Source organism: Arvicola amphibius, chromosome 1 (genome assembly GCF_903992535.2).
Source record: "Arvicola amphibius chromosome 1, mArvAmp1.2, whole genome shotgun sequence".
Taxonomy (NCBI): domain Eukaryota; kingdom Metazoa; phylum Chordata; class Mammalia; order Rodentia; family Cricetidae; genus Arvicola; species Arvicola amphibius.
The window spans coordinates 79,471,961-79,496,896 of NC_052047.1; the positions used below are offsets into that span (position 1 = coordinate 79,471,961).

Consider the following 24,936-nt stretch of genomic DNA (forward strand, 5'->3'; position numbering starts at 1 on the left):
GTCTGTCTCTTGGTTTCCTCAACCAGTATCTAAAACAGAGGAGATGAGCTAACTGGTCCAGTGATGCCTATAAGTAACCTCCCACATGCCGGCATTGGGGATTTTAAAGTGCGTTTCCCAGTATCATTCTCAGATTTTTTTTCATTGTCCTTTGTTTGACTCTTTTTTCTAGGTTTGAAATTATAAAGTCTTTGTGTGCGTGTCAGTGTTTCAAAGTGAGATTGGTTTCTATTGGAGTTGCATTGGTATTATTAATTCTACCTGTGTTCAGAATCTATAGCCTGACCAGTTTCTTGGCTCACTGGAAAGAAACCGTGATTCACATAGAAGACCACACTAGCAAATTCATGTCTTCACTCAGCTGTTCTTCTGAAATTCTGAGTCCTAGCTCATGGGAACCAAAGGGGACATTTTTCACCTTTCGGTGCTCTACTTCTCCTCGACTGTCGTGGTGTAAAATTTTCTCTTTGGAAACAGTCTTCTTTCTTTATATCTGTGACCTATACCTAACAGTAATAATAGTTACAAACCAAAGCAATTTTTTTAAATGCCATGTTTTCCCCACTTCGAATTTTGGTAGAAACTCTTAGTTGGAGATGGGGGTGGAAGAAATGAGTGTGGTTAGCTGCAAATCCTTCCCAGGTGGTACTGTGCTTGGCCATCCTGGGGATTGGAGTGGGGGTGGGAGTGAAGAGGGGTGCTATATTTCCCCCATCTTGTCTTAAGGACTGTGGCAGCTCTGGGAGTTAGCCAGGCTGTGGAGATGCAGGAGTGCCAACGGACACAGAGCAGCTGGCTTTGTAAAAATATCAGTTCTACTGCAGATGATGGCAAAACCATGTGTGAGGCAGGAAGCATATCCACCAAAAACCTGCAATACAGCTCACGTCCGATAATATATAAAAAGTAAATCCTATTCTGCAGAGCTGAGGATTGGCTCCATGAAGTCCAGGTTTTCCTATTATGAAGAATATATTTATCCTGAAGGGGTGACATCTGGTGATAACATTCCTTCATTTGGAAATGAATCTGTGGAAACAAGTTTCCACTGACTGATGAGGAGAAAAATAAATTGGCTTACCCCAGCATCCAGCTCCTTATCCTCAGGAGAGAGCTCAGTCAGTCATAAGAGGCAGCTGCCTTGCGCAGATGCCAAGCTCGTGCAGTTTGCTTTGTCAGCTCTTCCTGAGCAGTGGGTTGCAGGCAGCTCTCTGTGTAGGTGCATCCACAGCTGTGGAAGGGCCATTTGGGAGAATGGTACATCCCAGGAGGATGTGCAGCCATCAGGAAGCTTCCATGGACCACTTATTTGGACAGTGAGTACGTTACTTTGGTGGAGAGAACCCTTACCCTGGAGACCATAAGTTACAGCGTAGAAAGGAGGAAGACTTGGTAAGGGTTGGCTTTCCACTGAGTGTGTACCGCAAACAGGGACAGTAATTTGCTCCAAAGCACCCTAATGATTTTTCCTTTATTGTTCTTGTATGGTACTTCCGGACTCCCAGGCTTTGCATTCATGTGGTCATCTTGGATCTGTTTGGAGAAAAAGAAGCTGAAAAGAAATGCATAGTACTTTCAGTGTGTTTCTGTCCATCTTAATTGCTATGGGATAACATTTTTCACTGAGGTTTATTTCCCAAGATCTGGGCAGATCCTACTCTTTGGCAAGCAAAGAAATTATTTTTGGAAAAGGAGAAAAGCCCAAAAGACTCTAGCAGAAGCATTTTCTGCCATGTAAAAACCGTGATTCATATCAATGGGAATTCATCAGCCTTGGAAGGTGGATGTGGACTGCCCGAAGTAACTGAGAATTTTGAGGGGAACCCATGGTCTCTGCTTTCGCTTCCATCAGCTTGTGGTGGTCTGGAAGAAAGGCGCTAGCTTGTTCTTCTGCGCCTTTCTCCTACATGGAAGACAGTCCTTGAAGAGTGGATTGAGTCACCCAAATGGATGGCATGATCTCCCTAGATGTCTCTGGGCCTTTGGGTGTGTAGGCATGCTGGGACTGTCTTATGCTCTTGGTAATTTAGGATTATCCCCTTCCTCGAGGAAAGATGGTTTGATCGTGTCCATCGTGCCTCTTCTCTCCTGGGAAGTCTTTCACGCTGTGGCTTCCATCACGCTTAACAACAGAGAAGTTAGTTCAGAGGATGTAGCTGACTAGAGTCCTTGAAGAAAGCAGAAAACTGAACGCTGAAATGTGTGTTTAGTTACAGTTACAACTCGATAAATAGTATAGAATGGCAGGCTTACCTCTGTGGTTTTTATCTCTTCTTTTTCTTAATGAGAGAGGGCGAGGGAAGGAGGAAAGAACCAAGGGAGGAAGAGACAGAGAGAGAGGTGGGAACAGGTTGCCTTTGAAGGCAGGCATGGACCCTGAGCAGTTAAGGAGACTTGTGTCTCTGAGTTTCTCTTTCATTTCTTTTCATTTCTGTGCCCAAGACTAGGTTCCTGACCATAAACTCAGAATTCAGATTTTTTTTTAAAAAAATTATTAATTCATTGAAGACGTCATACATTCATATAGCACATTTTGATAATCCTCTTCTTCCTTCTATGTTTACCTCCAGTTATGAAAGCTTCAGGCCCCACAAAATGTGGCAGACATTCTGCCCCACAGTGCTATCTTTCCTCCTATAGAGATGTTTAGTTGCCCGTTCACATCCCTTGACCTTTTCTCAGATGCAACCCCTTAACTCTAAGCAGAGCAAATGCTAGGACTGTTCTGAAGACTGAAGGAAAGCGCTGCATAGCACATGTTCAGTGTTGCTACCGACCGCTGGTATTCTGTCCTACATGTGGGCACACTGAAGAGGATTCATCGCTGAAGCAGTTCAGCACAAGCTGAGCTATGCCCGGTCCTTTAAGAAAACAGTTGAGTTACATGCATACCTTCTGACACTGGGCAGTTGTAAGAGTGGGGCCCAGAGCTTCCATTTCCTAATCTGTGCAATGAAAGAATTAACACCAACCCAAAGGATAATGTGCACACACAGAGACACACACAGACATGTATACACATGAGCACACAGCAGAGACTAAGGTAAAATAATGTTCGCTAGCTAAATAGGAGAAAGCAAATCCTCACTCCTCCCTGTTCCTCAATAATGGAAAAAAATCACGCTCAGCTTGAGGCCTGATATGGGAAGTCCTTCTGTATGTGTTGCTTTTACTGGGTAATGAATAAAGCTGCATTGGCCTACAGCAGGGCAGAATATAGCCAGGCTGGAAGAGTTATAGAGAGCGTAGGCAGAGTCGAGGATATGCCAAGAGATCTAGAGAGAGAGTCAGCACAGTCAAGGAAATGCCATGTAGCTGCCAAAGGAGAAAGATGCTACCGTAACCTTACCAGTAGGCCATAGCCTCATGGTGACACATATTTTAATAGAAATGGTTAATTTAAGATGTAAGAGCTAGCTAGGAATATGCATAAGTTATTGGCCAAACAGTGTTGTAATTAATATACCTTCTATGTGATTGTTTGGATGTAGGCAGCCAGGAAACAAACCAGCAGTCTCCATTTACAGAGACCCACTAAACACCACAGGGTCCCCAGGTCTACTCACGGCCCCTACTCATCTTGTCCTGTCCTTACAGGAAAATTTTCTCCCTCCCATTGACATACCTCAAAGTTTTAATTGCCTAGTGACTTTCTTGGGTTCTCGGTAATTAGATAATCTAGAGTACTGTGGCACAGGCCCGGGTGTATCACTGTGTTCGCAGTTCAATCCACAGCAGCGGTGGACTGAAGTTTGACACATACGGTGGGAATAGCACATTGTCTATGGAGTCCCTCTTTATTTTTTTCTGCTTCCTCATAACAGTAACAACAAACAATAGGTATTAGGCCGCCTGCTATGTAAAACTTATACGTTCTATTCTCCGCCATTTAACCTCTGAGAAGATGTGACACTGGGTGATCTCAGGGACTGGGAAAACCAAAACATTGTCCCACTGTGCTACGAGTGAGTGATGTGGTACTCCCAGGCCAAGTGGTGCTTCATTAAGCTTCCAGGTCCTCACTTGCAAAGTGGAAATTTATTGGCTCCCCAGAAACAGAAACCTTCTCTGCAGCTTTCTCGAATAACATGTCTGTCCCCTGTGGTCTCTGGCCTCCCGGTTGCTCATGGGGACCCTTGCCGCTGGAGACAAGGCAAAGCCCTAGAATACTGCTTTTCCTTCACTTCTTCCTGATGTTCTGGAGGTTCTGTCTACATTGGATATCGACCAACACGTCCACGTCCCAAGTGTAATTCGGCCAATGGAATGAAATAACAGCAATATAATGTTTCCCTCCATTCCTCGGAAAACCTCCATATGCTTGTCTACTGACTCCCTGTCACTTGCTAGGATGATTAAGCCAGGAAAATTGGGCCACATAACTGGGCTCTGTCCTCACTTCCTGCCTCTCCCTTTCCGTCTGACTCCCTTCCCCCTCCACCTCTCTCTCTTTTTAAGTTGACACAATAATGTACACATTTATAGAGGGCAATGCATATATATATATATATTGTGTAATGATCAAACCAGGGTAATTATCACATCCAGCACCGCACACATACGCACTTTCTTTATGGCAGAACTTACAAGATCTACCCTTGTAGCTCTTTTATAATATTCACGATGTTGTTAGTAAGGACGGGCGGCGATGCAGACGGGCAACGGTAGCCAGTCACTGCCTAGTCTCCTCCCCTCCCCCATTTCCCTCCTCCACATCTCCCCACATCCCTCTCTAGCTGTCCGTTCTGCACAAGATCACTGTTGTTTTAGATTTCACAACTAAGTGAAATCATAAGGTATGTGTCTTTCTGCATCTGTCCTAAAGAACTGAAGTGATGTCCCTAGGTTCATCCTTGTTATGACAGGCTTCACTCGTTCCTGTGGCTGAATCATAGTTCATTTTCTACGTGGACCACATTTTCTTTTGCCATTTGCCTGTTGCTGAACACTTGTGTGGATTTGCATTCTTGCCTAGTGTTATGCTTAAGCCTAATTCACTGGTTCTAGGATTTTCATAAGAAAACTGTAAACAGTTGTTCAAAGAGCCACATTTCTAGGCCACTTCCCAAATCCACTAGCCACTGATGGACAACCACTTCCCTAAGGCATACTGGCTGTCCATAAACTTCCAATGCCATACGACCTGACCCAAAGCCCAGTCTTTCTCACAGGAAGGAGGGGAGGCCTGTTGTGCACTTGCTACGTGAATAGCATCAAGTGACAATCCCTCTCTACCCCTGCCAGAACTTTTCTTTCCCAGCATTGTTCTACTAGGAAATAATGAAACAAAGCGAATTGGCAACACACTCAAGTCTATGGGGAAAGCAGGTAAGCAAACCACGCCACACGGACAAGAGGCCATTTGTTGTAAGCCTGGTGAAATGAAAGCCCCCTTTAGAGGGGCTCACAGTGTCCTGGCAGGACCTTTTAAGTTGTTATTTCCTGTTAGAAATATCCACATGCCATTTGCATCAGATTTAGTATGCGAAACCCAGGACCCACACCCTCCCAAACACATCTGCCTCCATGTACATGGTGAGAGTTATGTGGAGAACTTTGACCCAGTTGATAGGCCCAATACCTGGTGGCTGGGACAGCTTTTGTGATTTGCCCAACAGTGAGTTTTTGCAGAGTGGTGCCAGTATGCCTTAGGGAAGTGGTTGTCCATCAGTGGCTAGTGGATTTGATTGGTAGCCAAAGAAATGGTTCTTCATGTTCGCCTGAGTATATAAACTCCTCTCCCTCTTTTTTTTTTCTTCCAGCTCTTGGGAACTCTTGATCCTTCTGCATACTTTACAAACTTGACATTCATTCTGTGATCTTTCATACTTATGAAATGAGTGTTTATCCCAGAAGAAGTTGAAAAATATATTTTAAATATATAGTAAGAAAATTATCCTTGCCTTCCAACAATTTACACGCACATACACATGCGTTTGTGTATTTTTTTTAACTGCAGACTCCACACTCACTTTTGTGTGGTGGTGTAGCTGCTAATAGAATAAAGAATCTTTCTCCCCAGGGATCCATTTAGTTGCATAACATAAGGCAAGGAAAATGAGGATGTCCATAACCTTAATAGAAACAACTCTCTCCCCATCTCCCCTTACCCCCATCCTGCCCCCACCTCCAAGCTCTCAATTTTTGCCTGGCAATCTTGACTACTTCCAATATCCAGGAGGATAACTACATGTTTTTCTTTGGGTTCAACTTCCTATCTAGCTTCTCTAGGCTCATGAAATATAGGCTCAATTTTATGGCTAGAATCCAGTAATGAGTGAGTACATACCATATTCATCTTTTTGGGTCTGAGTTACCTCACTCAGGATGGTGTTTTCTATTTCCATCCATTTGCATGCAAAATTCAAGATGTCATTGTTTTTTACTGGATGGATGGGGGAGGAACTTGGACTTCCCACAGGGCAGGGAACCCTGACTGTTCCTTGGACTGGAGAGGGAGGGGGAGGGGGAGGGGAGGGGAAAGGAAATGGAAGGAGGGGAAGAGGTGAAAATTTGTAAAATTATATAATTTAATAAAAAATAGAAACAAAAATGTGCGCTCATTGATTTTCCCCCAATACCTACATTGTTCATGTTTCCTGACAAATCTACAGCCTTCAGCAGGCACTACTGGGGAAAGAGGTGACTTAATATTTCTTTGTATTTATGACATTGCAACAATGAGTAACTGTTTTACCATATTAATAAATGATCATACCAATACATGATGGTAACACCATAAAACAAAATATGTCCATCATCTAGGAGAGATTATTTCATAGAAAAATATTTAGACAGGGGGTGTAACTCAGGGGTAGGATGCTTGCCTACTATGTGCAAGGCTCTGTGTTCAATCCCCACTACCACAAAAAAAAGACAAAATAAAACATTATGACATACTGATCAACTGACAAAGTCAAGTATCTGAAGTGAGGTTTACTGTTTACTGGAATCCAAATTTTGTGAGTGAGTCTACCTATCTGTCATGTATGCATAGAAAGAATTCTGAATATATAAGTACTATATGGATACTATTATTTGTTTATGTTTTTGTTTCTACTTGACTCTTTACCATCCTGATTTTATTTCAGAAAACATGTTGCTCAAACAATGTTGAAATAAAATAATTAAATTATCACTTATCACTAAAAACAAGCAAGCACAGACAACCCCGTCCTTCATGCAGAGCCCTTGGGGATTCAGTGATTTAGAGACTTCACTTATTATGAAGAATCAGAAAGTAGTTGAGACAGAAGATGTATTATTATTAAGGTACGTGAGCGTTAGCTATGAGCCAGTTTACTAAACAGTTTGAATCCTCGCTCCCCCAAATCTTCAGATTTCCTTAGTGACTGATAACAAAAGTCCCAGGCAACCTCACTGTGGCTGAAAGACCACCATCCAGGAGGTGACAGAAAGGGCAGAGCCTATTCTGGTGACTCTTAATAAACTCTGTTTGCATGACTCAAAGAGAGAGAGAGAAAATCCACTTTGGCCATACTTGTGTGTCCTTTCTCTTGCTTGCTCACATGCCCATGGATCCAGTGTTCTCTGCATAGCTTTGATAGTTTGTTCTCTGGAAGTAGGTGGATCATGACCCCATTCCCACCACACTACTGAGCTTCATTTTTCCCCTTGTCTCATTAGATTACACAGAAATTTCTGATTATGCAACAGGTGCCCGTATTGAGGCAAGCAGTCACATCTGACTTGTTTTGATTTCGGCCACAGCATGGGTGATGGTCTTAATGGGACATTCCTCTCAGAGCCACACGTTACCACGGGGCTCTGGAAGTCGAAGGTAAGAGTGCTAGTGAGCCAGGACGATGATGACTGTGTCCTGTGAGTGTTATAATAATCTCTTGACATAGCTAAGTAGCACGTTCAGTCCCAGATGCCAGCAGGAATGCAGTGTGGTTGGACAGAGCACTGGGTACTTTGCTGAGTTGAGGTCTACAGTCAGGACAGTGGGTTCCACTGCTGCCAACTCAACCCTTGTCAAAGGACTAGCTATGAACAGCTGTGCCTTCTCTCTAAGGGCAGTTTCTTCTCCCCAGGCTACAAGCTGCACTGGTAAGTCCTCACAGGATGGATAGACAGCATCCTCCTGCTGACAGGCCTGCGTGTCCTCTCTCAGGGGGGGGGTTGGTCCCCACAAAAGCAGGGTGTAGAATTCACAGTCTTTCTTTGCGCCTCCTACAAACTGCTCTGACCAGCTGTGAAGTTCAGAAACAAGGAACAAAAATTCCATTCCTATCAATGTCACCAATGAAGCCTCAAATGAGCCTTAGAATTCAATTTAAAATCTTGGAAATAGAAAGGGCATGTTCCATGCATGGATGCTTACAAGTGTGGCAGGGTGTCTGTCATCTGATGTCACCCGGTCTTCCTGTTCTTGCAGTCTCTCCTTCCTTTCCTTAGGTAGAGTCCTTTGAAGGTTTAAGGATTTCATTTGTTTATTTCTATAGTATGTATGTGTGGATGTTTGTGTGTGCAGCCTGACACAGTGTCTGTGAGGTGGTCATAGGACTTTCCAGAATTGCTTTTCTTTTTCTATCGTGTGAATCTTAGGGTTCAAACTCGAGTCCTCACTCTGCTTTTGTGGCTGTTTGGTTTTGGGTTTTCTTTTCTTTTTTTATCTTTTTTATTTTCTTTTTCTTTCTTTCTTTCTTTTTTTCTCTTCTTTTCTTTCTTTTCTTGTTCTTTTTCTTTTTTGTTTTTACGAAACAGGGTAATCATCATAGCTATCCTGGAACTCTCTTTGTCAACCAGGCTGACCTCAACCTCCCAAGAATCTGCCTGCCTCTGTCTTGTCTCCTGAGTGATGGGTTTAAAGGTTTGCCACCACAGCTGGGCAAAGACCTCACTGACAGCAAGCACATTTCTGGAGGAGTTGGGACTACACGCATGCACACACACACACACACACACACACACACACACACACGGAGCTCAGATTACAATCTACCTTTATTTTATACTTCCTCTGAGACGCTGGGCTTAGAAGCATCATTTTCATGGTACTATTTTCACGTTAGGCTTGGTAACCAATCCAAATGGAGACTAGTGTTAGCGTCCGAGAGCCTCTCAAGGATCGCCCCGCAGGAATCTCCTCTGCAGAAGCTGCCAATGCCCTCATATCTCAGACTCGTCCCTTCTCAAGGCAGTTGATCATGCTCAGAGAGAGGAGGAGCTAGGAGTTCACAAACACTCTCACCTAAGCCGCCTGGGGGGGGGGGCTGACCTAGTTTTCCTATTTTAATTATGTCAAGTATTTCACACAGGCAGTAGCTTCCTGGAGGACAGCATGAGCTCATGGTCACGGGGTCGCCCCAGTCACAGTTGTATTATACACACCACAGCAAGCTCTCCCCGCCAGCTGTTCTGTGTAAACAGCTACATTAGTTACATCTTGGATGCATCCTTGAGGCCAGGTCCTCTGGGATTGGGTGCAGCCTTTGAGGTGGGCGTCGCGACCCTGAAGAGAGAGAGGCAGGAAGTTTTCTCCTGCAGTTCCTTCTGTTGTCTAAATTGTTTTAGAGTCACCACAGCTGTTTACTGCGGAGTAATTGTGTTCATAGCTGCGGTTATGCACGGCCATGAAAGGGGACCTCCACTTCCGCTCTTTCTAGAGCACCGTGTGTGAGCACTGATTCGTCCAAGGCCCCACGGTAATCCCCACACTCCCTCCCTGGGAACCCAGCACCACCACCACCCAGGCCAGGGAAGCCAGTCACCAGGGTGTACTTAACACTGCACCAATCAGCTCTTATTTTGGCCTCAGTAATAGCTGAGCCTGAATTAATATATATTATTATAGTTCCCAGAGGGTGGGGGTAGGGAGGCCAAGAGGCAGGAAGCCCTGAAGTCCATTTGAATACTACTAATGGCCGGTGACTTGCCATGACCAGATAGGATGCTAACTGACCTTCTCCCAAGATCATTTTTTGCTAAAGGTATCTCCATCTCTGCTAAAGGCATCTATGTCTCTCCATCGCCTTTAGCTCGGGCACCCTCATAGCACACAGGCCCACACCTTTGGCTGCTTGCTTAGTCTGAAGACAACCAGTTGTTCTCTTCCCAAGACTGAACACTATTCTCCCTGCAGCTGTAGAATCAATACTCCCCATCCCACAAAGTTGCCCCAGGACTACGAGGAAACCTGCCTGGTTTTCAGGGCAGAGTTATTGGATACTTACAGCCCCGCATCCTGCCTCCTCGGCCCACACCTGCATTAGCCGACTTGTGAGCGGAGTGAGCAGCTGTCATCTACCCCTTTAAAGTCAAGACCAGTTTATCAACACTTCTTCGTTCTGACTTCTGAGGTCACCCCAGATTCCGTTTGTCATCCCGCCCCCACACACTGCTTCTTGAGATCGTCTCCAGCGCTTTATTTACTGAACCTTGATGGCAATAGCGACCAAAGCAGAATTCTGTGGCCCCGCATGATACTTTCCGTGTTCACAAGTGAGCTCTCTTACCACCCTGCTTTGTATAACCTGTGGTCGAAAAAGGTCCAGGAAATCCTTTCAGTCACCTCCATTTTCCCTTCCTTATCTGTACCCCCAGGTCCTAGGGGTAGAACCCAGGACCTCACGTGTACTAGAGAAATACTCTCCCAGTGACCCATAGCCCCAGTCTCCAGCTTTCCTTTGAAAGTGCAGTTGAATCAGAAGGCTTGCCTGAAAGATGACATCCATGTATGCTGGTGTCTTTGGCTAGTACATGAACTGCTCGCTCTGTACTGGCACCTCAAAATGAACCAAGTTAACTAAATAATATAATCCTCACTCATTGGGATTTCTTGTTACACTAATAACTAACCTCTCTTTAAATGCATAAGCATCAAGTTACAGTAGCTGCTTATATTTTTTCTATTTTCCATCAGGTAGATATTTATCTGCATAGGCTTGCCCTGTTTGAAGATGGGGCAAGTCTGCCTGTCCACAGTTCTACCACATTCTGCACATTGAAGGCTTCCCTAAGGCTGACCAAGGTTCAGCCACTTTGATTCACTTATTCTCTTTCCGCGCAGCCGAAAGCTCTGGAAACACCCAGGGCGGGCAGTGGCTGCGCTACACGGGTGAATGTTTTCTTCAGTCCTGGTACAGGTGCTAGTCTGATCATCAGCCCCACCCAACTGACATTAGAGCCTCAGTCTACAACCCTGAAAAACCTCTTTTCCCTATCCTTCCTACCTAGGACAACTTCACAGGAATGCCACTCCTCTGCAGGGCTCAGAGTCTTCCTGTCTCTCACCTCACTCCCCACTCCCACTTGTGACTCTCTCTTGTCTTCCCCAAGACAAACCTGGGTAGAAGATACTTTAAGAAGTCTTTCCTTTTCCTTGGCAAGGTGGGTTTGCTAGCCACCAGGAGCCCTGAGCCAGCTTACTCCCGGTCTCTATAATGACTGATTTTTTTCCCCTCAGTCCCCTCTTTGGTCTGCACAGCAGAGGAAAGGGTAACCAAAGTACTGTAAGTAAGTAGCGTTCACGGGGCAAACTTAACTGGGCACGAACCTTCAACAGGAGCCGTTTCTGCTTTTCCTGGGAGCTCCACCAGTCAAAGCAATACATGGCTAAACAACACAGTATTTTTTTCTGTACCAAAACATTCATTACTTGCATTACATTACTTAATTTTTATTTTTCTATACACAAAGGTAGAGAATCTATGCTCATGTTAAAAAAAAAGAAGAAAAAAGAACTTGACCTTACTAAAAGTCCAGTTTACAGAACCCACACTAGCAGGGTGTGTACTTATTCAGGAAAACACTTGTGTAATATTGAGCAGAGCAGACCACCTGTGGCTAGCAACAATAGGAAGCACTGGTTAAATATTTACTATGTTCCAAGTGGGCATTTTCCTATGAACTTTGAATTTTCTCTAATAACCCAGTTTACCAAAAGGCATGAGGGTAGTTTACCACAAAAGAACCGGGGCATAGAATAAGCTATTACATTTCCCAAGGCCACAGAGTAAATAAGTTGCCTAAGTGAATGGAAACCCTAGTTCACAGAACTCCAACTTATTGACCCATTGTGTGGGCACATGGATATTAGCACTGGACTCTCAAACAGGCTGGATTGACTCCATTCCCATCACATGTGGCTGATATGTCCTTAGTAAAGGAACTGTCTTGAACCTCATTTCTTTCCATCTATGAATTGAAAAAAAAAAGTTAGGGTCTGTCTTTTGAGTTGCCTTACCGATCCCAAAGGTATATATGACACTTACTACGTAATATTTAGTAACTACACCACAATGTGTCAGCGATGGTGAATGTTCTTAATGAGGAAGTGCCAGTGGCACGCACCTGATTGCGCCGCCTCTCTGTGGGACCATTCGCCCTGCCCTACTAAACAAAGATGGCGCCAGCAACTCGGAAGGAGCAATGCCTTTCCTTTCTCCACCTAAAAGCATGTGTTGGGCTAGATGCGGTGACTCACCTCTGTAATTCTAGCACTTAGACAAGAGCATTAGTGTCGGTGTGAGGCTAGCCTGAGCTACATAGTGAGCATAGTGAGTTCTAGGACAGTCTGGGCTACAGAGGGAGATCTTGTCTCAACAACAACACCAAAAAAAAAAGTCCACACTAATGATCTTGAATTTTTCTTCCCTGTTGCATTCCAGGGAAGTGAGCGTGGGCTATCAATTAGGAAAAGTAGTCTGTGGTCATTCATTGTGTGTACCCCGGCTTCCCTTGATACAATGCATATCAGCTTCGCTGAAAAAGTTGTTTAAATCAGATGAAAAAATAAACTAACTTTTCAGTGATGGAAATGTTCAGTTGGATCCCCTACCCACCCCCACCCCTTCCTTGCAGAAGGTGGGAAACCCTGTCTGCCCTACTTCCCCCAGCTGGACCCCTACTGAGAAAACTATGAACAAAGGAGCAGCGCCCAAGTCCCTACCCAGGGACCTAACTTTTGACCATGCTTGGGCACATCCCCAACTCCTGAGTGGCACATCTTTACCTCTCGCTTAAGGTCTATAAAACCTCCTGGCTTAGAATAGATGTGAGACTTCTGTGGCCCTATTCTCAGATATTATTATATTAATTAATATTAATATTAATATAATTAACATATTAATATTAATAGCTAAATAGCTACCCTTTTCCCCCTTTGTGCAAGTATGGACAGTTTACACTACAGTGACAACTCACTCAAGATAAATCACGCAGTGAAACTTTGATTCTGATTTTAGAAATTTTAATATAATTTGACTTGAAGTATCATTTGTCTTCAAGTGTTATTTTAAATTATTATTGTTATTATCGTTGCCATTATTATTTTAAGCGCTGATTTCATTTTTGAGCACACATGTCTGCAGATCAAATGGTCAACTATAACGTGGCTCCCTCATAAAATGCTACAAATTGGTAAGGCTCGTGGCTAAAAACAGCTGAAAAAGCACACGCAGAGAAACAGCCAAGGCTGTGGCGTGATTGCCTCGAGCATTTGCGATAAACTGCGGAGTGTTCGTTTGCAGCTGCTTTTCTTCTCACTTGTTCTAAGGGGTTTGTCAACCAGTATTCACTTTTCAAACGGCCTTTTGCTGCTAACAGACTAGTCCTTCTGCTACTTTCTGATTCAACAGTCACTTATGAGCAAAGAGAACCAGGCTCTTGAAGTTTTTGTGACCTCACAGTGGACACTGCTATTCCCTGACCCCTTCCTGTGAAACCTCCTGCAGGACTGACACCTGTGAGCCTATTAGGGGCACAGCGGAGAAACTCAGGGAACCTTGGTGCCTATTTTACCACCACAACATTACCTTAGCAGGCATAGCCAGACTTTTAACCCTGCAAAAGAATGTCGTCATCCACAAAGTGCCTACTTAAGAACCTCTCAGCTGAGTTACAGAAGAAAAAAATTCTCAAAACCCATAATGTTTTTAGGAAGTTTTGTGTTGGGCTACACGAGTTACTATCTTTGACCGCATGTGACTCCATATGGTCTGAGGGTCAAAGATTAGAAATGCCAGCCAAGATCTGATGGCAACCAGGGAAGTTTCTAAGATGTCATTCAAATTAGTGGTTGCGCAGGTAAAGAAGCAAAGCCTCCAGGTTTTCATGGATCCAGGTTGCCTGGCGATCACTTATGTTAAACACAGTTCCCAATATGTAATCTGATTTCATTGCTGGTAGTCGGCACTGGGATTGAACCCCGAGTCTCACACCAGCCAAGATTTAGCCACAGCCATGATTTGGGTCAAAAACATCTATTGAGTAGACAAGCCAACTTGTCTTGAGTAGACAAGCTAACTGAAGAAGAGGAAGTGGGATGCTGAAAAGAAAGGGCTGAGGTTCTGAGAATAAACTAAGAGGAACTGACGCCTTTGTGTTTCTAGATTCTTAAATGGAAGTAAGAAAATTCAAGCGTTTTGTAAAGGCGCTATTGGAAGTAGTGTGCCGGGTGCCCGGAAGATGGATGGGTGGATCTGGGAGCTGACGAGCATCCAGACTGCACATGAAACACGCCACTGGGAACCCACATCGAGGGCTGTTCCAAAAGGCATGAGTAATTGAGCACTTGGTACTCAAGTAATTCTGACTAAGATGTTTACAAATCTAACAGAGTCCTGCTTTAGCCAGAGGCACAATATTTTGTCACTGTGTGAACATCACAAAGCGAACGATGAGAGCTGCAAAATCGCCTGGCCATATAATCTTACGCAGTTTCTAGCATGTATGTGTCCCAGCCTTGACAGAGATGGTGTTTGCTACATGACTGTGTTTAGCAGAATACGACACAGAAACATAAATGCTAGAGAATCCCCTGCTAATGTTTGAGAAAAAATGCACCCCAGTGCCATCCCTAGCTGAAGTCACAAAATCAGGTAGGTCAGGATTCACCAATATCATTAACCTGATCCACTTTCTGAGAGGTCCAGGAAGCATCTCTAGTGACCCACACCTATCGTTTCCCTTCATCTCACTTTATAAAGAGCTTCGCTCCTTACAGTGAAATTGACCAGTTTCCTTGGATGCCAATGTGTCTAATCAATTGTTCATTCAGAGTCTGTCATTTTCTTCACATTACTCCATACGTCTGGGAAGATATTGTGCGTGCTCTGCCATCACAGCGTTAAAAAGAAATTTAATCTTCTGTGTCAAGATTTCAAATAACTAAAACTATTGAAAATAAGCATTTCTGCTTCTTTACTTTTTTGTTTTATTTGTGTGCGCATGCGTGTGTGTGCACACGTGTGCATGTCTGTGCGTACATGTGCACATGTGCATGTGCATGTTTGCATCGGCTCTTGCCACAGTACATATACACAGGCCAGAGAACAGCTTTCAGGAGCTGGTTTTGAACTTCCACCTTTCTTGTTTCTGCTGCACACATACTCCAGCTAGCTGGCCTGCAGGCTTCCACCTGATTCTCCAGTTTTACTCCCAGTGCGCCAAGGGAACACTGTGATTACAGATGTGTGGCAGCACATCTGGATTTTTATAAAGGTTTCCAGGATGTTCCGGTGGTGGAAATCAGGTCTTTGGGCTGTATGGAAAAAGCTGTGAGCCATCTCCTGGTACCATATCTTCCTAGAAATTCTGATGAATGAGCTAATCTGCAACATGCCCTTTGATTCTAAGACATTTTACCCAAAATCTGGAATGCTATTATATCCTATATGGTGTGGTAGCTTATAATATATTACATAAATGTGAAGAGAAAATGCATTTTACTTTTTAAATAGATAACTGCCTCTAAGTCCAGGTTGTTTTTAAAATTGTTATTTACTGAGCTTGTTGGAAATCTCAAACAAGACATTACCATTTTACCAAGAAATTATCTTTAACTCTTGACTCAAACTTCTTAAATTTGTTGTCATAACAATATTTAATATATGAATATATGTAGAAACACGTGTTCATAAGGTGCAAAAGCCTAGTCAGTAGCATGTGCTTGCTGAAATTCAAGCATCATGGTTTACACAAACAATCCACTTTGTAACTATTAATGATTTCTTTCCCTGCCCATTGCACCGTCTTCCCCATATTTTCTTTCTGACACTAGTAATATAAATTTTATTTATTTCCATTGCTCCCTCTTCCTCCCCATTTTTTCTTTCTGACACTAGTAATATATATTTTATTTATTTCCATTGCAAGCTACATGATAAGCAAACTGATCCCAAAACAATCATTCCCATGGTGGAAAAGAAACCCTCCTATGAAGCTCAGGCATTTATTTCAGTGACGCACGCCCATTTTCATGTTTTGCTTTCTATGGCACCTGTGCAGTAAAGCCAATGAACAGCTTGTTATTTCCATTCCATGATTAATGAATTTTGTGTGAACCACTGGCAGTAAAACACCATTAGAATCTGATGAGACAGTAACAGGCTTGAGAGACGAGTAGAACTTAGATCTTCCAGCAGTCTGCGACGTCCCTACCACAGAGCAGCAGACCCTGCCATATGGAGTCCTGGCGTGATTCCCTCTGCTTCAGAGAACATTTGACTTCCAAATTCATGAGGCCACAGATTTGCTGGCTGAGCAATATTTGCAGTTACGATTGGAAGTCAGCTCTCAATTGAAGCGTGGCACAGACATTGGCCATTCAGTCTACATTATCTGCGTCTTTTCCCCCTGTTCCGTGGTGTGAACTAGAAGAGAGGTGGACCTTAGGTTTGCAATCTAAGAAAAATGATGGGATCCTATTGAACTGATGCTCTACTTTATATTAAAGTGCCAGTAAACAAAGACCCACTAATGAACATTCCATGGTTATTATATAACAGAAGGTTATCTTTTTCCTTGTTTCCTATTCAATTTCTTAGAAATATCTGTATGTCTTCTTGAGTGTTCATCCTCAAAAGATTAAAGGAAAAAGCTCTGTCCTTTTAAAGGTGTTGGAGTTAAGCAATTGGAACTAAATGTGAGTCTTAGTTACGCTGTGACTTATTCTAAAGACTAAAGTCTTTAATCCTGCTCTTGTCGTATTTTTCACACAAGACAACTGAAAAACTATGAGTGTTAGAAAAAAAATTGCTATCTATAGTCATTCCGTTATGTGCAGGCTTGGGAAACCTGGAGGTGGTGGCTAGCAGCTTCATGGAAGGCGCTTAGCTACTCCCTCTCCACCCAAAAACTAATGCAAACCCATACTACACTTGAGAAGGCTCCTCTAGCATCCCATGTATTCATAGAAGGATGACCAGGGTCCAGAACAGGGAGGTATCCTCATCAGCTCTTCACAAGTGAGAACACCTCTATTTTATTTTCTTTTTGACATTCCAAGTACATACTTAATCTAAGATGCTCAAAAATTATGGAAAAATACAACACAATGTAAAAATCTATATAACCTTACATCCCACATTTCAAAACTGACACAGGACCTCCAAATTGCTTTCCTATTAAGAAGAAGAAGATCAGTAGCAGAAGAATATTTGTCTAATGAAAATGTCTATTGCAATTTGTGCCATTTTCCTGTTGAAACACAGAAACCAGCTAACTCTAGAAATAGCTAGCCTGTGTTTTGGTGTGTGGATGGATCTTACTGTGCCTGCCATTTCCTCTGCCATTGCATCATTGATTTATTCCTATGAAAGCCTGGAACGAGCATCCCTGATTGTGCATGTTTATACAGTGAGTCCAGGTTCTGTGGATAACTTTTGGAAGTGAAAACTCTTGCAAAGTGTGAGTCTTAAGCGGTACATTTTGAGAAGCCGATGATGTGGAGTTAAGCTGAAGCTGATAGCATGCTTGGGATTTATGAGTAATGGTGGAAGTCACTGTGGATCATGAGATGTGACTAGGGAGGGAAGAGCGAATGCATCTGCACACTTCTGTGGAGCTGCCATTCCATTCCGGGGCCCAATCTGATCTGGTGCTGGTATAGGAAGTGGTGAGGAGTAGTGTGAAGCGGCGGGGCTGTGTCCCGCCACCCGGCCGCCGGCTAGCTTTACACCCGAAACAATTACACGGAAACTGTATTCTTTTAAAACATTGCCTGGCCCATAGTTTCAGCCTCTTATTGGTTAACTCTCACATCTTCCTTTAACCCATATTTAGTAATCTGGGTAGCACCACGAGGTGTGGCTTACCAGGAGAGATCTTAACCTGTGTCCATCTCGGAGAGGAGCAGCATGGAGACTCCCTCTGGAGACTGCCTGAAGCGTCTCCCCCACTCTACTTCTTTGTTCCCACAATTTTGTTCTGTCTACTCCACCTACCTAATTTTTTGTCTCTTAAAGGGCCAAGGCAGTTTTCTTTATTAATTAACCAATGAAAGAAACATAGACAGATAACTCTCCTCCATCAGTGAGGGACGGAGCAGGAGTATGGGCTACAACATCTGACTAAAAGAGTAACATCTTTGACCTCTCCGGTGTGTAGCAAGCATCTTCCATGTATAAGACTTGTCCTTGGCAATAGAGACAGAAGTTGGCAGGACCTTGTCACTTGCCTTTCAGTGTTGAAAGTAGAACTGCAAACGGAAGGATATAAATAATAGTAAAATAGAATAATATGATAAACGTTGGGGGGGGGGAAGAGGCAACAAAAAGTAGTATTTAGTAGGCTAGACAGCAAAGGTCCACATGCATGAAAATTTACCATAAATTCTAACTCTTTGGAACTTAGAAAGGGATCATGGTAGTGTGTACAGAAGACTCAAACTATGAGATCTACAAAGTCATTTACGTATCTACCCAAACAAAACCTACTGATGTAATCCAAACCAAGCATACCTGCTTGTGCTCATAGTTTCCCCAAGTATCTAGTCGCTCTGTAGTTAAGCTGATAGGCATGCTTTCCTGTTAAAAATATGTATGTGTGTGTGTGTGTGTGTGTGTGTGTGTGTGTGTGTGTGTGTGTGTGTGAATGAAATAGCTGTCAGTGTTGGCGGGTGTCCACAGCTAACTAGCTTTAAGCATACTTTGCTCTTGAGATGTAGTCTCATGATTCTTAAAATAAATAAATTAAAAATCAAGGACCTTCTACAAGGAAGCAACACTAGCTGCTGGCTGGAAGCAACTCCTATGCCAGAGACTGCACTGAAAGCAAGACAGGGCAGGTTGGAAGACAGTGATTCAATGCCCTCCTGTCTTTCCCATGTGAGTCAGTGTTAGTCAGAACCTTACCTGTGCAGGGAGACTTGATTTCATGTCAGCCCTTAAAGTGATACTTCCTCTGTGCTTAGGTGTGAACCTTTGTTTTCCAGGACAAATTTTGACAATTTGAAGGTCTTAGATTGGGTTTCTTTCCTGGCAATGGAAGTCTGCACTGTGGGGCATTTTAGCAAACAAAACTAAGCATAGAAAACCATCCTCTGTTTCAAAGAGCACCAACAGAGTTCTCAGCTGAGCATCTTTGCAAGGAAGAGGGGAGCTAGCTTTGTCCTGGTGGGTGGGGCACATTAGCTATGCAGTACCTGGGCCAGAAGACCTTTTCCATTCAGCATCGTTACTCAGATAACCAAATCTGAAAGAGCGTTAGGGCTTGGGGAAAAAGTGTCAGAACATATGAGCATTTGCTGTAGAAGAAGAAAATTATTAGATGCTGTTGTGGGTTAGAAGAGAAAGAATCTTGAAATTCTTGTGAGAATTTCCAAAGAGTTTCCAGGAAAAAGAAACTTTTAAGTTCTTCCCTTCCTTCCCTCCTTCCCTTCCCTTCCCTTCCTTTTTTCTTTTTCTTGTCTTTTTTGTTTTTGAGAAACTCACTATTCTAAAGCTGCATATAATATACCTTGTGTATAAATTCTAAATATAACATCCATGATCTCTTCTTGCCTGTATGTTTTTATAACTAGGAATGGAGTCAGAGAGAGAGAGAGAGAGAGAGAGAGAGAGAGAGAGAGAGAGAGAGAGAGAGAGAGAGAGAGAGAGAGGAATCCCTGTGGGCACAGTCATTTCTATGAATCTGAGTGAACAATAAAACAGAAGTGCTCTTTTGAGCTGTTGCACCGAAGGCTGCTCTATCTTCCAAGACCATGTCCTTCAGTGTGGGATAGTCCTGCCACAGAAGGAGAGCCGGAGCTTGTGGACAATCCAATACCCAATACTTTGATTTGCACCAACCTCAATGATTTTACAAACCTTTGTTTTACATCTTAAATGTCTTACAAATATTAAATTATTTTTCATTGTCTTAGCATGTATCCCAAACCAAGACTGTTCAAGATCATTTCTAACAGAAATCAAAGACGAAGCAGCCACCCTGACCCATAGCGACTGAGGTTTCCTGCCGATTCCTGTTCCTACCCAGAAGTAGAATTTCAAATACTGTTTTGTATGCGTTACTTGGGACTGGTTTCTGCTTGTTCCCCTTTCTTCTGCCTCTCACTGGCGACCATCCACTAGACTGCACATGACCAGCTGGCCCTTGGCAGATCTTGGGCCCAGGTGTGAAGTAGCTGAAGAAGCATTCTGAAGCCAGGATGGGGAGTGATTTCATTTTCCATTGACGCTATGCAGAGATGAAGGGGATCCGAGAGCCTCCTGAAAAGCTTCCTCCAGTGAGTGGAGTTTTGGGGGGTTTCCAGACCTGCAACTGCTTTTATTCTTGGAAGCACCATTGTTGCTTTCTCCCTCTTCCATTTATATCCCAGGAACTGATTCAGAAAGCATAGAAATTGGATTTGGAGTCGCTGAATGCTAGCAGACAGCTGACTGCTCTCTTCCCGAGAAATCTTGCCAGCTGGGTGGGGGTATCCAGTGGGCCTGCTCCCTCTTGGCTGATGGGGCTGAGTCCTCTAACTCCAGTCCAGTCACATCTCACAGCGCTAGAACTAAAGTGTTTTGCTTCATTCTTTAGACATTTTGTGGTTTGCGGCTCAATCAACCAGGATATGATTTGCAATCCACAGTAATCACTTTTGGAGCAGCTGCCCAAGTAGGCAGGTTTCATCTGGCTTGCTAGCCCTGCTTTTCTTTCTTTTTTTTTTTTTTGTTTCTTTTTTATTTGGTAACTTCACACCTTTTATTTATTAGCCATGGAGTCCAGTTTCCTGGGCAGGACCCATTCTGCTCCCCGCCCCCTTGCACTGATGAATACATTAGTAGCTTTTAAATCACTCAAAATGTGACTTAAAAATATTGTGACTGCCTAGACTGGATATAATCCTATAGAAATTAATTCTTGATGGGAAATGTGAGCTGCTTTTATCTTAGGAGTGGGCGAGTTTAGTTAAGTGGCTTAAAAGAAGATAGGATCAAACACAGGCAAGTATTAACTTGAGAAGGGCCTTAGATGCTTTCTGAGGGAGTTTTTTTTAGAAAGGACTTATCCTTTTATGTTGGCAACCCACTCGAGAAAGGACAGGTAAATACCATATTTAGGAGGACCCGGGTAATGCCAAGAAGAGGAGACTTTTGGAAACAGGAAGGAGGTGACATAAATACCCTTATGACATGTTCTCCTGTGCCAAGCATTTTTCACATTACCTCATTTCGTTGAGAGTCACCTGAGGGCAGGAATTGGGGTAGGGACACCGATCTGAAAGAGGCAGCGAGACGGACTGGAGATCTCAGGCTCACAGTGAATAAAGACAGAACTGGTTCTCAGGGTGAAATTGATGAAGACACCCGGGCTCGGCAGGTTCCTCTGAGATGCTCTGGTTGATGAACACAGGGTCTCTAGGTAGTAGGACAACAGCGGCTCTCTTGCTGGGGACTGAGAGCTTCCCTTAAAAGGCAGGGTGAGAAGTGGGTGAAACCAGCAGAATACGGTGATTACCGGAAACCTTCTAGGATCCCCAGCGATTCACCTGGATGTCAGCACTGCTCTAAGGATGGCTTAGTCACAGCATTGTGACAGCTGTAGCCAGGGTTTGTTTTTTTTTTCCTTACAGAGAGCTTTCCAAGTTTTGGAGTTCCTAATAGTCCGCATGAGTAATCCAATACAGGCACCAGGCAGGTCGCAAACATCTTGGCCACAGTGAGCGCTGAACAACCAGGTGACAGACTCAATCAGATGGGGTGGGGAGGGGGATACAGCATGGGGCTTGGTCTACGGTTCTAACCTATAACTTAGAGGCAAACACAGATGAGTTGGGAGTTGACACTTCCAGTCAGGTGTCCTGTCACTGACCAGACATAGCCTCACAGTCAGACCCATGGGACCCTGGCAGACCCTTGTGGAAGCCAGAGAAGCCTGGGAAAGGGGCTGTAGTTTGTCCAAACCAGGAACCCGAGTCTGAAGGATTTATCTTGTCTTTTTCATGTGAAAATGGCTTTTTCCTAGCAGCTCATGAAATAAAAACAATGAAGATGAATACCAGCTGAGATTTGGTGACTTCGTGGTCTTTATGTATACTGTAAAACCCTATGACATTTGTTAAGGGGCCCAAATCATTAATGACAGAGTTGGTGCCAGGATCCCTATCTGCTGTGTGTATTCTAGTACAGCATGCAGCTTTGCAGCTGAACTAACCACAACATCAGATGCCTTCTATACAGGAATCAAGGACAGACGTAGTGGCACATGCCGTTAATGCCAGCACTTGGGAGGCACAGGCAGGAGACTTTCTGGGAGCTCAAGACCAGCCTGATCTCCATTGTGAATTCCAGAACAGCCAGAGCTACACTGCGAGATCCCATTTCAAAAATCCAAAAGAATAAAAATAATGAACAGGAAACAGTCTTGTCGTGATGGTCTAGAGAGTTGTCGAAGAAGACAAAATAAAGCTTCATAAGCATGGAGTGACCCTGTAGTATACTTTGGAAAGTGAAGAGTAGGTGGCATGTAGACCCTGACACACTTGTCATTGAGAGGGTTGTGGTGGCATCAGAACAGGGACTCCCATGTGCTACAGATAGATTTTTGAAAGTCAAGTTAGAGACTGAGATTTAGCCCTCAGTTAAACAGAAAATCTCTCAGTTAAACGGAAATTTCAATCAATTAGAGTAATCCATTCCCTAAACACCTTATCTAATAATGACACAATGCCAATAGTCCTGCTGTGTTTCTGTCACAACTGGAGTGACTAAATGGGACAACACAAAGTAACCAGGATAATAGAATCTGATCTTGCATTGTGGCCTTAGTAATCCCAGGAACCATTTCCAGGCTGAGTCATCTTACACCGAAGGGAGTCTGTGATGGGAAGTGTCTGAGAACCCCTCCCCAGTCCCTGCATTGACTGCAGTGATTTTGGTCCTGTTTGTCCTCTAAAAGTGCCTTCTTTGCAGTAGATGAACTGCATGTGTTTGTGTGGTTGACCAGTAGATTGTCTGCTCTTCACGTCACATTCTCGGTGTCTTTTCAGCGTGCCTCCTTGACGAGACAACAATAAGGAAAGGCCATTAAACGTTTCAGTTGGGTACACTACTTGATCCAAGAGCATCATTTAGCAGTCTAACTCTTGTTCCGTATCTTGGCCTATAAGTGAAATTCAGTTCAATTAAAAAAAATTCAAGAATATGTAGTTTTGTCAAAGACCCCAGAGTGATTTAATAAGCGGGGGGCAGTGTTTGGACTCCTTTGTGATTAAAAAAAAAGTATTTACCTAGATGAGGCTTCAGGTCCCTTCCAGACGCCACAGACCTCTAGGGAACAGGCCACACACCCTAAAGCAGTACCCCCTAAAGACCCTTGATGGTGTGGGCCACATCTTGAGAGTGTCTCTGCTCAGCATCCTGATAGAAAAGCTCCCCCCAGGTGACTCTAATGTGTAATCATGCCGAGAGATCTTTGCAACAGACCCTAACAGTGTTGCTTTCTCCTTCTGTCCGGATTTAGCACAACTTGTCTTTTAAAGAAAGGGCTCTCATTCTTCAGGGGCAGAAAGACACCCGTTCTTATAAGAAGGAGTCATAGATTTTGATTGGGGACACATTGTTATCTGCTGATAACCTGCCCAGTGCACAAAGGGTTAACCCATATGGTTTTTTTTTTGTTTGTTTGTTTTATTATTTCTCTGCCATTATGGACAATTGTAAATATATTGCAGTCTGTACAAGGATTTGAGAGGAGGAAATGTAATTGAAGCACTGAAGCAATTTATTTGCATTATGGTGATGTTCATATAAAATTTTGATTTAACATAATATCCTGAGTTAAACTATCACCAAATCTTTGGTCCAACGAAGTTATATAAAAGTACTCCAGATACTCCATGGGCCCAATCTGTTTCAGCCCATTGTCAGTTTTGGAAATAAGAGCCGGGTAAATTTTATTTTTTTTCTTTTTTTAAGTAATTTATTTAACTTTATTTTGTGTGCATTGGTGTGAGGGTGTCAGATGCCCTGGAACTGGAGTTACAGACGGTTATGAGCTGCCGTGGGGGTATTGGGAATTGAACCCGGATCCCCTGGAGGAACAGCCAGTGTTCTACACCCCTGAGCTCATCTCTCCAGCCCGGACTGGGTAAATTTTATTTGACCTGTCAATATTATTGTAACTACACCAAGTACATTGTCCACACAAAGTAAATATCCAGTCAGTGATTAGTGCTTTTATGATTTCTATTTAACAAATATTTGTTGTCTCCTTACTGCATTTAAGAATTTATGAGTGTCAACAGCTAGTATTTGAGGTATTTTAGCTTTTGAAAACAGGGTTGACAATCAGTTCACAGGACAGAGAAGTAATCCATAGTCTGAAACACAGGGCTTTGCGGAAGCCCTCTAGACGGGCGGGGGCTATTGGAGCGCCAGGCTCACCTTTCCATCCCTGGTTTGCTGTACACTCGGGTGACTGCTGAGGATCCAGTCCTTATCTACACAGAATTTTCTCTTTATATCCCCTTTTCCCATGGTCCCTTCTGTCTCCTGTCTGATTCCATTCAGAAAACAACCTGCCCTGACTTTTTGCTGAGCAGTTTGGCTGGTTTGCCCTTATAGTTCATAGCTAGAATGGAGACTCGGATCCGTGTGCTTTATACTCCTTCAGGAATCAGATTGTTCGAGCTTTACATTTAAAACAGCATCGGATCCTGTGTAGGAAGAGGCACACCGACAGCCGCAATTCTAATCCTAC

At 43.5% G+C, this 24,936-nt stretch overlaps 1 protein-coding gene across 4 annotated transcripts in view; it reads left to right on the forward strand.

Moving 5' to 3' along the window:
* Positions 1–24,936, forward strand: part of Egfr (epidermal growth factor receptor) — a 173,597-nt gene that overhangs the window by 69,016 nt on the left and 79,645 nt on the right. Inside the window, exon 1 of one of the 4 annotated variants that reach the window (XM_038326987.1) lies at positions 7,879–8,073. The exons of the other annotated variants lie outside the window; for them this stretch is intronic. Coding sequence (XP_038182915.1) covers positions 8,013–8,073 — 61 coding nt within the window. The 5' untranslated portion in view covers positions 7,879–8,012. Of the gene's footprint in view, positions 1–7,878; positions 8,074–24,936 lie in introns of those variants that run through there. 4 annotated transcript variants of the gene reach the window in all.